Source organism: Coturnix japonica, chromosome 12 (assembly GCF_054131305.1).
Source record: "Coturnix japonica strain WE chromosome 12, WE-NBRP24, whole genome shotgun sequence".
Lineage (NCBI taxonomy): Eukaryota > Metazoa > Chordata > Aves > Galliformes > Phasianidae > Coturnix > Coturnix japonica.
The window spans coordinates 3,277,329-3,292,195 of NC_140674.1; the positions used below are offsets into that span (position 1 = coordinate 3,277,329).

At 42.4% G+C, this 14,867-nt stretch overlaps 1 protein-coding gene across 8 annotated transcripts; it reads left to right on the top strand.

Annotated features, from left to right (window-relative positions):
- Window positions 1–838: 838 nt before the first annotated feature.
- IWS1 (interacts with SUPT6H, CTD assembly factor 1) lies at window positions 839–14,580 on the top strand. 8 transcript variants are annotated; one of them, XM_085512546.1, is made up of 16 exons: window positions 839–995; window positions 1,300–1,415; window positions 3,379–3,433; window positions 6,176–6,851; window positions 7,428–7,620; window positions 7,854–7,911; window positions 8,256–8,356; window positions 9,084–9,234; window positions 9,512–9,594; window positions 9,834–9,963; window positions 10,325–10,442; window positions 11,192–11,303; window positions 11,458–11,514; window positions 11,707–11,818; window positions 12,419–12,577; window positions 14,176–14,580. In XM_085512546.1, exons 4-15 carry the CDS (start codon window positions 6,209–6,211, stop codon window positions 12,545–12,547), a joined length of 1,887 nt encoding a protein of 628 aa, XP_085368672.1. In that variant the 5' UTR covers window positions 839–995; window positions 1,300–1,415; window positions 3,379–3,433; window positions 6,176–6,208; the 3' UTR covers window positions 12,548–12,577; window positions 14,176–14,580. The 8 variants fall into 8 exon arrangements, with proteins under 8 accessions (XP_085368672.1, XP_085368671.1, XP_085368673.1 ...); XM_085512545.1 differs by lacking the exon at window positions 12,419–12,577; XM_085512547.1 differs by lacking the exon at window positions 12,419–12,577 and having other exon boundaries at window positions 14,182–14,580.
- Window positions 14,581–14,867: the final 287 nt, after the last annotated feature.

Genomic DNA, 14,867 nt, shown 5'->3' on the forward strand with positions numbered 1-14,867 from the left:
TCTACCTGCCTGCTTACTCTGGAGTCTGGCAATTCAAAGAGGCATTCGAGGCCAACTTTCAGTTGATGCCGAAGGCTAAATGTGGAGGCACCACCCACACATGGGCTGGGTTGAACCACAGCTTCAGGTGGGGTGGTCAGGCCTAACTCCATTGAGACAACCGCTTCTCATTCCCACTGCTGGCCTGCTGAGAGCTGCCATAGCCCACTTGGGGCTGTCTCCTGCCATCTGGGAGGGACTCACATCCATCCATTTCCTAGGTGGTACAATATCACTGAAGGCAATGGATGAAGCTGGGGGGCTCCCACCCCATTTCTGATGGGCAGATTTCCATTCTGGGTGTGCAGCTGGTTGTCTGACATCATCTTCTAAGCTCCCACAGCGCTCGTACAGGGAATCACCGTTATTAAAATAACCATTTTCCATGTATTTACAGTGACTCATTGATATGAGGGCTCAGTTTAGTATTATTTTCCTCACGGGCTTCTTCATTCACCTCACAACTTGAGTCACTGAAGTAGAACTACGCTCCAGAAGAACACACCAATAAGAACTCACTTTTCCTGCCCTGCAGCCATGGGATTGCTTGATCTGCCCCACCCACTGGCATGGGGGGTCCCCAGGCTGCGTAAAGCAGTGAATAATCACCCACTGCCCGTTTGCCACCATGTAAAACTGCGTCCATCTCCCACCGCACCCAACGCCTCACCCACACACCCCGCCCCCCCACAGCGTCTGCAGCGCCCCCTGGCGGGACCACGAACTCTCGCGAGAGTCCGGCCGCGAGGAGAAAGGGCGAGCGCTCTTCGCGCATGCGCATAGGCGGCCAGCGGTCGTTAGGAGGGGAGGCGCCATTTTGGGCCTGTGCCGCCGGGCGGTGGTAGCTGTAGGTTGTGAGCACCGCGCTGAGGGCTCTGCCCCGCCGCCAGACCACGGGTCCCGGCGGGGCCGGCGGCCCGCAATGGAGAACGAGTACTACAGTGGGGACCAGTCAGGTAGCGGCGCGGGAATGACGCTGGGGCCCGGAGGGAGGGACGGCGGGGTTCGCCCTGCCCTGCGGTGTCCCGGGCAGCAGCTGCGGTCGGTACCGCGGGGCCGCGTCGTGGTGCGGGGCGCTGGGCCGGCTGTGTGCATTGGGGGCATCGCGTTCTGCTCCGGGGGTTTATGGCACCCTGTGACACAGGCGGGCTGTGGGGCCGTGTCCCTGCGTGACCGCCCGGCTGTGCCCCCGGGAGCCTTCGGTGTCCGGTACGTGTTGGGAAACGTCACCGAATTTAACCTTGTTTTTCCTGCGGGCAGATGATGGTGGAGCTACTCCGGTGCAAGATGAAAGAGATTCGGGATCTGACGTTGAGGATGAAGGAAACGAGCAGCATTCTGGATCTGAGAATGGAAGCGTAGGGCACCGTTCAGAGGTACTGTTAGGGCTTCTTGTACATGGCTTGTTGTTAATTAATTTTCGACTTAAAGATGTATCACATCCTTAATTAAGTCTTAAGTGTTTATTCGTTTGATCTGAAGGGCCCTGTGTGGCAAAGCTTTACTTCCAGAAACGAATGACTTCTCTCATCTCATCTCTTGGCTGTAGGGTCTTCAATTGTTATAATAGTCACTGTTTGCACTAGAAAAAACGTGTCATGTGCATTCAAAGGAAGATCAACTTTCTGGATTTAAAATTCTGAGCAGGCGGTTGAAGAACTTGGAATTTTGCTTTAAATTTTACATAGTAACGTAAAACCGTGTGTCATGGAGGTATGGATTTCCTTACCAAGCAATAAATGCTTTCTCATCTTCCATCTTTCCTTTTGGATGTGAACCTTGCCTGTGAATTCTGTTCTGTGATACACTTTTCACTTGGTCACTCACAAAGGAATAACTTCCTGTGTGGAAAGATGGCTCTTATTCCTGTGAAGAGCTCTGTGCTTTGGAAGCTCGGCCTGTTGACAAGGTGCTGGTGTTGTGATACAGGGTTGGATTTGGAGGAGAGCTGCTCTTATCGTGGTTTGACTGCTGGGGTTGGAAAGAAATTCTGAATAAAAAAGTAACTCCTGTGTCTGGGACGATTCTGGGCTTAGTCCTGAGGATCTTCTGGTGTCTTGAGATGATAGGTTGGCTTCAAGTTTTGCTTGGCCTTGATAGAAGGAATTTGGGCTGAGAAATCCCATCTTCTGCCATCAGAGATTTGTTATGGAGAGCTCATCAAAATTAGAATCAAAGCCATTTCATTCTGCTTTGCCAATTGTGTTGCATGAAAACCAGAACTGACTTTGACATCCACTGGCCTTGGCTTCCACTTAAAGAAATAGCTTAAAATGCATGGTATGGTGTTTCCTAACAGACTGATGTTTCAAAAGCTCAACTCTACTGCAAGGTAACTTGCAATCCTCTTTTTCTTTACTGAATTGGTGCTTTCATCAGAGTTAAGAAGTGAAGATTTGGTATGAGTGTAAAAGGAAAGCTCTTGCTGCTTTGAATTGGAGTGTAAAGCACATTCGGATTTGTTTCGTTAGATATTGATATTTGCAGTGAAAGCAGTTGGATTGCAGGGGGTTTGCTGCCAGTCAGCATCTGCCATTCTGACAGTCAGGATTTCTATGTGGGGAAGAAACATGATTTTATGTGTGACACAAATAATTGTCTTTGGTAGGAATTTTGTACTTATGTTTTAATGGGAAAGAATCATAACGAGAGCATGGAGAGCTGTGATGCTGCTGCAGTTATATTAGGCTTTATCTTCAGTGTTTGAAAATGTGATCAGTTGTTGTTGAATTGTGTGTTTACTATCATCAAGTAATTGAAAATCTGCCCTAAAGAAACAGATTTGACTATTTACGTCTTCAGCATCACCTGCTGACTGGTTCCCTGCATGTACCTCCAGCACTGTAAGGGCTTAGTTCTGTGGTAGCTGTTGATCTTCCTCTGTAGACAAAATAGAAAGTCCACTTAAAAACAAATGAAAAATCCCCAATAGCACTCAGAAAACCTCTTTATCTGGCAGAAAACATGAACCTTTAGACCTTAATGCTTGGCTTGGTTTGGCTAAAATCATAACAAATTGATTCTTAGGTGTTTTCTTTTACTCTTCCATTCCTGGTAATTTAGTGCGTTCCTGTGTCAGACCCCAAATGCAGCTCAGCTGACAGCATGGAGCTGCTGTCTCTGAAAGGAGAGTAGCTTTAAGTAATGTATTATTCTATTTATCCTAAGTTTTCTCTCATCCTATTATTGTTTTCATCTTTAGGAGTATGTGGGAGGAATGACATTCAAAGGTAATGATACCTTTGAGACAGCCCAATCAGTTAAGTCTATTGAATTCCTATTTAGTCTGGAAATCAGAGCTCAGATATAAAGAACTGAAGTTTCCAACTTTTTTTACAGGTTCTTAACTTTAAAGAAAAGGGGGATCCTGAGGAATTACTTAAGTAGGTCTCAGGTATGTGGGTTTTTCTTTTCCACAATTCTTTTCTGGCTTTCCTTCCCCCAGCCCCACTTTATCTATAAATGCTCTTTTGGATGTCCTTACCGATTCTGTTTCAGTCAAATGGAAGCAGATGGCACATAGTTTTAGTACAGTAATGAATATTAAATCATGTTTACAGTGTTTGTACAAGTCAGGTTCGTATGGAAATCTTCAGTGTCTCAGATTGTACACTCCAACCAAACTGCTGCTGTCTTCATGATTTAACTTATGGTTTGACTGTGACTGTTAACAAACACACAAATACCTTTTATTGAAAGCAAGCTTCCTGAACTGCCTACAATGGTTATGTGTGCCTTAGTTTTTATCAACTGCCATTCATGAGATTGTAGGGGATGGGTCAATTTGTTCATCTTAATGAATTATCGAAGTAGGAAGTCTTAAAAGTGGCCGCACGTTGATGCAAAAACCTACTTTCAAGATGAATTTTTCACGTGGAAGCATAACACTGTAAATTTGATTTTGATGTGTTCTGTATTTTATACTGTACTAAGGCCTCATGTTATGGAATAGTCAGTTGAAAATATTAAGGACATCTCAATTGAAAAGTTTATAGATAAAGAGGAGGAAGAAAAGAAAGCAAAGGAATTAAAGAAAAATGAAACATTTACCTGAGACCTACTTGTTTCCAAGGTTTTCTATTATTTTAATTAATTAATTGGGCAAATAAAACCAGAAGACTGTAAATGACATAGTTGATTTCTTGGAACATATTTCTTTAGAGACAGTTGGTTTTTCAGTATAGTGGGGGAGGTGTGTCAGGGAGGTAGAGGAGAGACTCACACTATTGTAAAGTTTATCATCTGGTTGTGAAGTTGCTCTTGTATTTTGTATCGAGTCCATTCCCAAACACTCAGGAAGTTTTTTGTAGCTTAGTCATGTATTCTGAATAGGTGTCTGTATAACCTGCAGCCACGCTTTTGTGTGTAGAAATACTGTGTGATAAAAAGTCACTACGATGCTTTTTCAGTTCATTTAACATTTACTAAAGACTTTTCAGTCTTACAGCGTGGAAGGTGACAAGCCCAATAGTTTAAACAGCTCTATTTCTCTTGTGTTCTGTGGTGATGTTTAACAAAATGCTTTATTATAGCTGTAGTAACTGAAGAACAGGAAATGAAATCTGGCAATAAACAGCCATTTTGGATGCATGATCTGCCTCAGTTGTGTGCCCTCAAATCTGCAGATATTTAATCTTTTTATTTAAGATTTTTAACTGAAACATGTTTCCTGTCTGTGAGGGGAAACGGAACTGCAGAATAGCACCAGTAACAATGTTGAATTTACAGTTATGTTGAATTTGTAGTTGTATCAAGTGTTTACCAAGATCCAGCAGTTTAAGAATTGTTGTGCCGAACAGTTTATATAAATCTGTTGGGAGTAATTCCTATAAGGGACTGAAGTTTTGCTTTATTTAAAATTCCTTCTTATCCATGTGTTACAAAGATTAATAATATCTGTTTGTTGTGACTGTAGTTTAGATATACCTGCGCTGTTGTGTGTGGCTCTGAATGTGGGAGTAGAATGAGTGGAAAAATAAAAGTATAAAATGTGTTCTCCCAATGAAAATAAACAGGTAACAAGATTTGGAAGCTTTAGGACATAGAGATCTGTAATTATCTGCTATTCCAAGGCATGCTCAGTTGGTGGAGGTGCTAATGGAAGGAGTCTGCAGACAAGAAGGCAGAATCACCCTTGAAGTCTCTTTGTGAAGCAGAGAGGCATGTAGAAAAGCAGTTCCTTCCATGTATCCTCTCTGGCTGCAAACAGGGCTGTGGTGGCAGTGGCCGTGTGGGCATGCTGAATTAAGGAATAGGAATAAAACAGAGTCTGTTTTCTTGGGTAAACGCAGAACTTAGATCTTGTAAAGATATAATAACGTTCTGTTGTCTGCACTGATGTAGACAGGTGTCTTATGATGAATTTTCTTATAAATGGCTGTTGTTGCTGAATAGAAGGCATAAAAGATTGTGTTCCACTGTGGTTTTAAGAAGGTTGGTGTATTTATGAGTAGATACCTGAGAAGGCACGAGGGCTGTGAGCTTAAGAAACAGAAGTGTTGAAACTGTTCTTAAATCATTGTAAGTCAAAATGCAGAACTTGTTAATAATGTTCTAAATAGTCTTAGTAAAGCTTTATGTCTTCTTTTTAATAGGCTTTTGATCTTGACATGTGCTCTTTCATCATTTAAAAGCAAGCTCCCTTGAGCTTCATTCAGAAAACAGTGCATGTGCAGTTCCAGTAAAATGTATTTCATACCAAAAAGTTTATTTGGCATCTTAAGAAAATGACCAGTATAGGGGGTTGATTATTTTAAGTGGAGTTGGGCTAATCCATTTTGAAGTTTGGACTCTTTAAATGGAAGCCTTTAAGTATTCTCATTTGAGGGAGATGAACCCTTCTTGGTCATCTTCATTTGAGGTTTTTTTCTCTGTTACTATTTCCAAGATAGATTTGAGCAGCAGGATAGACGCAGTTCCATTGATCTCTGAAGATTTTCTTTCATCTGCGGTATTTTAGAAGTCTTTTGTGACTCAGTTTGTCTAAGAGTCCTTCTCTAGAGAAAGTATTTGAGTCTGTAGAAGGTTGGGCAATGGAAGGGAGGAAGGACAAGCACAAATTGGGAATGCTTTTTGTTTGCTTTGTTGGTTTTTTTGTTTAGTTGTCTGAGATTTCATTTTCTTGTTTTTTTTCCAGAATGAACACAGCGATGGAGAAGATGATGGGCAAATGGGAGAGCATCATATGACAGACTCTGAAAATGAAGATGTACCGAGGCAAAAAGACAGTGACTCGGATAACGAGGAGCCTCCAAATCACAATGGAAGCGATTCAGACAATGAAGCAACTCATGGAGGGAAAGACAGTGACTCTGATACTGAGGACCGTCCAAACCAGCACTTAAGTGACTCTGAAAATGAAGATGCCTTAAATCATCAAGCGAGTGACTCTGAAAATGGAGAACCTCACAGGAATCACAGTAGTGACTTTGAAAATGAGGAGCCACAGAAGCAGCCGGCCAGCGACTCAGAGAATGAGGAGCTCCACAAGCAGCCAGCCAGCGACTCGGAGAGCGAGGAGCTCCACAAACAGCTGGCCAGCGACTCAGAGAGCGAGGGGGTTGCCAGGCACAAACCAGAGGTGGAGTCTGATGATAGTGACGGGGAGGACAGGAAGGAGGAGGTGCAGAATGATTCTCACCACTCAGATAATGAACAAGCGAGAGAAGGATTTCAGGGTTCTGACAGTGAAGAAGAAGGTCCTCAGAGACGCAAAATATCAGACAGTGATGATGAAGAGAAAGAGGAGGAGAAGACAGTGAAGAGGAAAACAGCAATCCTCTCTGACAGTGAGGATGAGAATGAGAAAGCACGTAAGAAACTTCAATGTGAAAGTAAAAATGTGGTTTGACAAACAGTAGCGGTATAATCAGTATATAAGATAAATGTGAAACCACAGAATAGTTTTGTTCTTAGAGCACTACTTTTGGAGAGGAGGTTGTTCTAACTGCATTTCTGTATGAAGGTGTATCCAGTACTTTGGAGTAATAAGTAGGTTTAACAGAAGCAAAAGAATATTCTACATCTACTATCTAGCTTTATACTGGAATCTGTTGTCATGTTGATTGTTTCTGTTACAGTTACTTGCTTTGCTGCTATTTCTCTGGTCATTTTTTCCCCTCTATTTTGTCTTAAATATACTAGGAGTGAGAATTTTGAAATTGGAAGTTCATATGGACAGTTGTGCTTTATAGAGTTTTATTCAGTTATCGACTGAATAAAACAAATTTCAGAATGAGCATGTTTTCTCTTTTGAACGGGTAGTTGTTTTAGTGTAGGAATTGGTTTCCCTTCTGTCCAAACTGAGTTTGAGAGAGAACAGCTGTCAGATCGCTCCCATTGTCACTTTGGTTACTAGGGCAGGTGGTAATGCTTCTTTCCATTGGCAGCTGCAAAAAAAGTACGAATCCTTTCTGATGTTGAAGAATCAGATAGTGATGCTGCTTCAGAGAAATCTGACAAAAGGAAAAAAAATATGGTATCAGATAGTGAAGAAGAGGAAGAAAGAAAAGAGGATACAGGGAAGAAAAAGGAAGAGAAAGATCTGTTTGGCAGTGACAGCGAATCTGGAAATGAACAAGAGTAAGTGCTTCTGGAATATGAATATCTTCAGGGCTGCAGGGGGTGGCACTGATGGTGAATAGGGAAATGGGGGAGTACCAGCCAGAATCTACATTTATTGGTATTGCAAGGAGGAAAGACAGTGTGGCAAAATGAAAGGGTTGGATCTGCACTCGGTCACATTAGAAATTTCACAAAAATTGTGTTCTCACTGCTGCTGTATAAACAGGTAAATGTTTCTGTTACCTTCCCAGGAACCTGATTGCAGATATATTTGGAGAATCTGGTGATGAAGAAGAAGAGGAATTTACAGTAAGTGTTATTGTGGAGGTTTGGTATTTGGTTGACACTATAATCTTCATAGGAAGCTCTTCCCAGAAGGCCTATTGGGGTTTGCATTCCTGTTGAGGGATGCTCTCTCAGGAGGGAGCCCTTTTTATCTCCCTGGACCTTCTGAGGTAGACTTCAATAATCTTCACCACTCTTCTATTGAGAGTCATTGGTGTGAAAGCTGTGGGTGAAATTGTTAATCTTTGTTCCTCTTCCAGATAAGTCTGAAGAGGGTTTAGAGGAGGTTTTGAGAATGTAAAAGTCAGGCACCTGAAATGATGCCCAGTCTTAATTCCTTCACTGACTTGTGCTGTCTTTATCATCAGGGCTTTAACCAAGAAGACTTGGAAGAAGAGAAGGGTGATGCAGAAATGAAGGAGACAGCAGATGAGTCTGACTCTGATGATAACGTCAAAAGAGGGAAGCAGTAAGTTGATGTGTTGCATATTTTGTTAATAGCAAACAAGATTTTTTTCAGAAGAGCCTCCCCATAAACTGGCGTGATTTCATGCAGCAGACAGGCAGGGGAAGGTCAGTGTCTCAACAGAAAACATGTTCTCATTGACTGTGACATAACGTTCTCTCTGTCTGTTCAGTTCAGTCACTTGGCAATCCTTAGCAGATGAGTGGAGCAGCAGCACTGGTAGAGCATTTTTGGAGTTTCCATCAAAACTTGACTGAAAATAACTAATGAAGCGAGCCTGTACTTGTAGCAGTTCAGTGCTAGGCTGCTTGTAGTAGCATTGAAGTCACAGTTACGTTTCTTTGCTTAGGTAGAGGGCAAGGTGTGGCAAGATTTGACTTCTTCTGTCCTTGTCTTCTTCAGTAGTGTCAGAGGGATGTACTGCAGGTACAGGAAAGCTAAATCTGTGACAGCTTCATTGACAGCTTTAGCACTTGTACCCTGGGTGTCTTTAGCTGTAAGGTCTTACAGACTTCTGAGCACACCTCGGAACAAGTGAAGTCCTTTCATTTCCCAGTTAGTGTACTGGAGACAGTTAGCATCTGATATCTTACAGGGACACTGTGACAGAATTGTAGTAGAGTTCTGGAAGACCTTTGGAAAGGTGATGCTGGAGAAATCCAGAATTATTTTCTGCAAGGACAATGAGTTAATCTCTCTCCTATGAGCAGACTCTCTCCTTGCATTTCAGTATGGACTTCATGTCAGATTTTGATATGATGCTGCAGCGAAAGAAGAGTATGAGTGGCAAGCGTCGACGAAACCGCGATGGTGGGACTTTCATTAGTGATGCAGATGATGTGGTCAGTGCTATGATTGTGAAGATGAATGAAGCTGCAGAGGTGAGTTTTCTGGGTTCCAATGACACTTAAAATTAATTTCTATTTTGTGTTCAGTGAAATAGAGGTGGTTGTCTGGTACTCAGAAATACTAATCAGTGTGCTGTGCATTATTTAAACAGTTTATTTATTTGAGAAATCATCATATAAGATGTGTTCTGGAGCTGTAGGAAGGAGTGGTGTAGGGTGTAAAGTCAGCTCTTTTCCTGTAAATGCTGTAATGAATGAGATTTGCTGATTTCTTCTTTTGATTATCTTGTAATTTTTCAACTCTCTGCAGGAGGACCGACAGCTGAATACACAAAAGAAACCTGCACTGAAGAAATTAACTTTGCTACCAACTGTAGTTATGCATCTTAAAAAGTGAGTCTGTCCTGGAGCTGCTTATTATCCTGGGGAGCAGTGGAATTGGGGGGGTTTCATAGGGTGATGTTGCAGTTGTACTGAGTATGCAGTGAAACATTTTGGGCAAATAATGGAGATAGGTGGCTGCAGAATTGAAGTTACACCTAGTTTTACCTGTTAAACTCAAATGTACTTTGCACTTGAAGGACTTCAGATCCAGATATGACTGTGGATACTCTGTGTGTTAAACTTCCTAGGCAGGACCTCAAAGAAACGTTCATCGATAGTGGTGTGATGTCTGCCATCAAGGAGTGGCTTTCTCCTCTCCCAGACCGAAGTCTGCCAGCACTAAAGATACGAGAGGAGCTTCTGAAGATCCTGCAAGAGGTTTTAAACTGACTTCTAATATTTGATCCGTGGGTTTACAGTCATGCTTTGGGGGGAAACGTGTGGTACGAACTGCTGTGCCACTGCTGGTGGGCCATGTGCTAAAGTGCAGGAGCACCACAAACTAGATGGTTTTGGTTTAAATGTGGCATTATTTGAGCAAGTATTCCTTATCTAGAAGCTGTGCTATCTAGCTGAACAAAACGTGGGTAAGGAATCTTGGACAGTTGTTTGGAAGATATTGCTTGTGTTCACAATAAAGTGAGAAGCTGTGCTAATTAATTTTGTTTTCTGCAAAATTCAATGGCACAATTAATGTTCAAACAGAATTTTTTGCCTTCTCTTGACTTTTCTCTTGTAGCTGCCAAGCGTGAGCCAAGAGACCCTGAAGCACAGTGGAATCGGACGAGCTGTGATGTACCTTTATAAGCACCCCAAAGAGTCAAGGCCTAACAAGGATATGGCAGGGAAGCTGATCAGTATGTAGACCTTTTATCTTGCTTCATTGATGTTTCTTGATAATTTAATTTCTATCAGTCTTTCTTTTGCGTGTTGTTACTGGCTGTAGCAGAAGCCACTCTGCAAAGGATGATTCTCCTCAGTCTCATTGCTTTGTTTGCAGGGCTCTAAATGAACACATAGTTTCCCATCTGCATGAACTTTTTGCTGTTTCTTTCTGTTTTGCTTTAAAATCAGAGGATAGCTTTTATTTTGCCCAAATTCTTCCTTGGCGAGTTGGTTGCATCTCCTCCTACAAGGAGGACAGAAGGTGCTGGCAGAAAACTGCTTTTTCTCTGAAGTTCAGTGAGGTCTTGGATGGCTGTCTAAAAACCCAGTACTTAAATGGCTGTAATCCGGTGTAGTGTGTTCCATCTTGAATGACTACAAGCTGATTTCAAACTTTTTTTTCTGCTCTTCTGCATATATTTTTCTTCTTTCTAAAATAACACTCACTGCACCATGCGAGAGTTTCTGACACTTACATGTTCCTAGAGCTGAGAGTCAAAAAAAGCCAAACCAAACCCACTGAAGAGCAAGCAACAGCAGGAGACTTCATGGGTGAAATCTTTCTTTCTGTCTGCAAGTCTGGGATTTCTGTGAAATACAAAGAGTTCATAGATGAGCTGTTTGGTTGGAGAGAAGTATATATGAACCTTGGACAGAATGGTTTGGAGATGAACTTGATAAGCTCGGTGCTTATTAACTTATTTTTCTATTTATTTACTAGATGAATGGTCTCGACCCATCTTTGGTCTTACCTCAAACTACAAAGGCATGACAAGAGAAGAGAGAGAACAGAGAGATTTGGAACAGATGCCTCAGCGAAGGAGGTTAAGCAGGTTGGAATAGCAGGCACAGATGTGCATGCATTATTTTTCTTTCTAGGAGCTCCATTTCTTTCTGAGCTCTTTTCTTTCCTCTTACTGTACTTGATTGTGTTTTGAAGCTACTATGTTCCTCTGTATGCTTAATAAAAATCTGTTTTTCTTGCAGTTCTGGTGGTCAGACTCCTCGCAGGGATCTGGAGAAAGTGTTAACAGGAGAGGAAAAGTGAGTTGAAGTTTCCTTATTTGTTTTTATTTGAACTGGAATAAGTTATTTCTAAAGTACTAACAGTACATGGTTTGTTTTGAGGCTTTAAAAATCAGTGATGATACTTTTTCAGAAGTAAAACACCCTGCATCAGTCATAGCTCTTTCTGCTAGAAACTGCTGTATCTAACAGGAACTTGTCTTTCTTCAGGGCTCTCAGACCTGGAGACCCAGGTTTCTGTGCCCGTGCGAGGGTGCCGATGCCTTCCAACAAGGACTACGTGGTCAGGCCAAAGTGGAACGTGGAGATGGAGTCCTCTAGGGTAAGTGCTGTGGTGTGGGGTATTGTGTAGTCTCTCTCAGTTACTCTGTACCTAAGCTGTCCGCAAATAAGCCTGGAGATTTGTCACCTTCTTACTTTAGATACTGTACAGCATAGTGATTCTTTTTATGTGCCTCTTCTAATAGGAGTAGACAACAAGTTTGCTTTCAAATAAGCCCGTCAAATTCTTTCCCCAGGTATCATTGCTTCTCTTACCAGAAAGAGATTTTCATGTTATCTGTTCTAGAGCTTCTCTCTAATGTGAGAATTTGATTACAGGCCTCTTATTTTCAGACCATGTTGAACTAAGGCAGCAGTTCAATAAGTTTGTCACTGATATTTTCTCTCTCTCCCCCATTTTTTTTGTATCATGTTCTTCTGATAGTATTTTGGTCTGGGAAAACATCAAAGCTTTGGCAGCCATTAACAGCATCAGTTGAGGCCTTTGCCTTGTTTAATTCGGTTCTTCCATCTACTTGGTGTGGTTTAATTTAAAGGCAGAATACATGGTAGAACTGGTGTAAATGGAAGAGGTAATAACTATTGTAATCTTTCTGCTGTTATCTTTCCTTCTTTGCATTAATTGAGATATTGTTTCTAGCCCGGGACTATTAGGAGAGGTATTAGTCGCTTGGAAAAACACAAGAGACGGTTTGCTGAACAGAAACGACTCAGCAAAGTGCATCGAGCCATCAAGTTCAGCATTGAAGGCAACAGGATGCCCCTGTAGCCATGACACTGCCTTCCCCAAGTTTGAGAGGTATCCCTCAAGGGAGGTGTGAACAGTGCATGTGCTTCAGCTGTTGGCAGATTGCACATACAGGAAAGGAGTGTGTACACCCCAATTAAACTTGGAAAACTCTCTGTGTATTCTCTGATGTCCACACTGTGGCCTAAACTGTAACTTGTACAGGAAAAAGTTTGTAGCACGTGACATCTGCCATGTTTCCTGCGCCTGTTACTTTCAGGGTGCCCAAATGATGAGTGTTACATGAGAATCCTGTGCTCAGAAAAAGCTCTGCACCTGTAGCTCCTGGTGCTTGGCAGATCAGCCAGTCTGGCACTTGAAACTTGTTCTTACTGAGACCTCCAGGTTTCCCTGAACAGATGCACAGCAATTCGTACATCTCAGTGTAGGACTTTGGTGTTTTACTGAGACACAAGATGTTTTTCACACCCCTTTTCCACAGTTGTTGACAGAAGTAAGATTCAGGGGGAGGTTGTCAAGAACAGGAGCTGACTCCCCTGCCATGAGTGCAGTGTGGAGGGAGGTCAATCACTGACATAAAACAACATGAGCAGCAGTGCTAACTGCATTCAGTTCTGTGAGCAGAGGTGGTACAAAGGAACAGTGATGTGAGGCGAGCACAAATGGTAGATGTTGAGTTTAAACTTTGTATTTATTTGTGTAAAGCAACAAGGAGAAACAAAACTCAAACCCAAAGCATATACATATATATATATATATATCTGTATCTCTTCTGAAAATCAGTGACATTCCAGATATGATTTCAGTGAATTCTATGAGCTCTTTGCATAGAGTTCATTTAAAATGAGCGTTCTGCGATGCTGGAACAAGAGGCTCACTTCCCAGTAGCTGCTGCAGTCAGATGCTGAGCAGCTTATTCTGGATGTTGCTTTTTCCCAAACATAAAAGGTGTGAAGTTTCCATCACTGTTCCTGCTGTCCAGTTAAAGGGGAAGCTGCATTTAGGAAGTGCTGGTTATGGGCTGGAACGTCCTTTGTCTTCAGTGGCGTTTCTCATCTGTGTGAAGTAGCTGCTGTGTTGTCTCTGTTTTTTCAGCTGCAGTTCAAGCACAGAGTTGAAATGCAGTAACTTCTAGTAACCGATGTGGTCAATGTGGTCGGCTTTTCTTGGGCATTTCTTCTGCTTCCAACCTCCTTTTCTTTTTCCTCTAGTAATCTCACATGTTTTAAATGCTAATGAATTACTTCCAAAATCAATCACAGTTTGGAACTGATTTATCAACTCAATCCACCTCAGTTACTGCGTAGTTACATCTAGAACCTCCCACATGAAGCCTGCATGTATGGCATTGTGCAATGTAATCGTCACTGCACTCCAAACAAAAGCTATTCCAAACCGTATGTTCTGCCAGCGTGTGAACATCATATGTGTCTCTTAACCTCTGTGGTAGGAGAGCTTTCCTCTGTGATGTTGGTGTGATCACTGCCATAGATGGGGGGGAAAATGTATGTCCAGGTGGGGGAGAGCTGTCCCTCCCCAGCCCAGGGCCTCCTTCAGGTCCCTCTTGCAGGTCTAACCTCGCATGCGTCGCTTGAACCTGTGGGACGTCTGCTTTTTTTCAGTGGTAATTCTTAGTTTTGTTTTTTAAGTTCCAGGGGAGCTCTAAGAAAGGGGTGAGTCGACTGGACAAACAGATGCGGAAATTCACAGATATCAGGAAAAAAAGCAGATCGGCCCATGCGGTGAAAATCAGCATTGAGGGCAATAAGATGCCATTGTGACCCTTCACAGAATACCCTGTGATCTCTGCTGTAAGACAATGCACCCATAGACTCTTTGGAGACCTTAACGTTTTTTTAGCAACTCGTTTGGGTTTTTTTAGTCGATCTTTGAATTGTTGGTTCAGGTTCTGGTATCAGATAATGTCCGAGGACTGTGAATTTGGGGACTTGTTTCTCCTGATTGTATTTAAACTTGCTCTATTGTGTCCTTTGTACAGATCACACGTTTGTTGTATTGCAACACTTTAGACAATAAAACATCTCCTGTTTTTTTGGGGGCTGTCTGGTACTTGCTCAGGATGGCGTGTATGTGGAGTATGGAGGAGAGAGTGAATGTGTGAGATGTGGGAGGGGAAATAAATGTGGGCCTGGTGTGTGGGGGAGCAGATAACCTTTGGGCAAACAGCAAAGCATGCTGCACTGGAGGCTCCTGAAGGAATCCCACTTGTATGCTAGGTAAGAGCAGATAAATTTTATGTATAAATTATTTATGTAGCTGAGCTCAGCTGTGTCATTTTCAGCCTGCTGAGTGTTCCAGGGCTTTTTTGATCTTTTTTGCT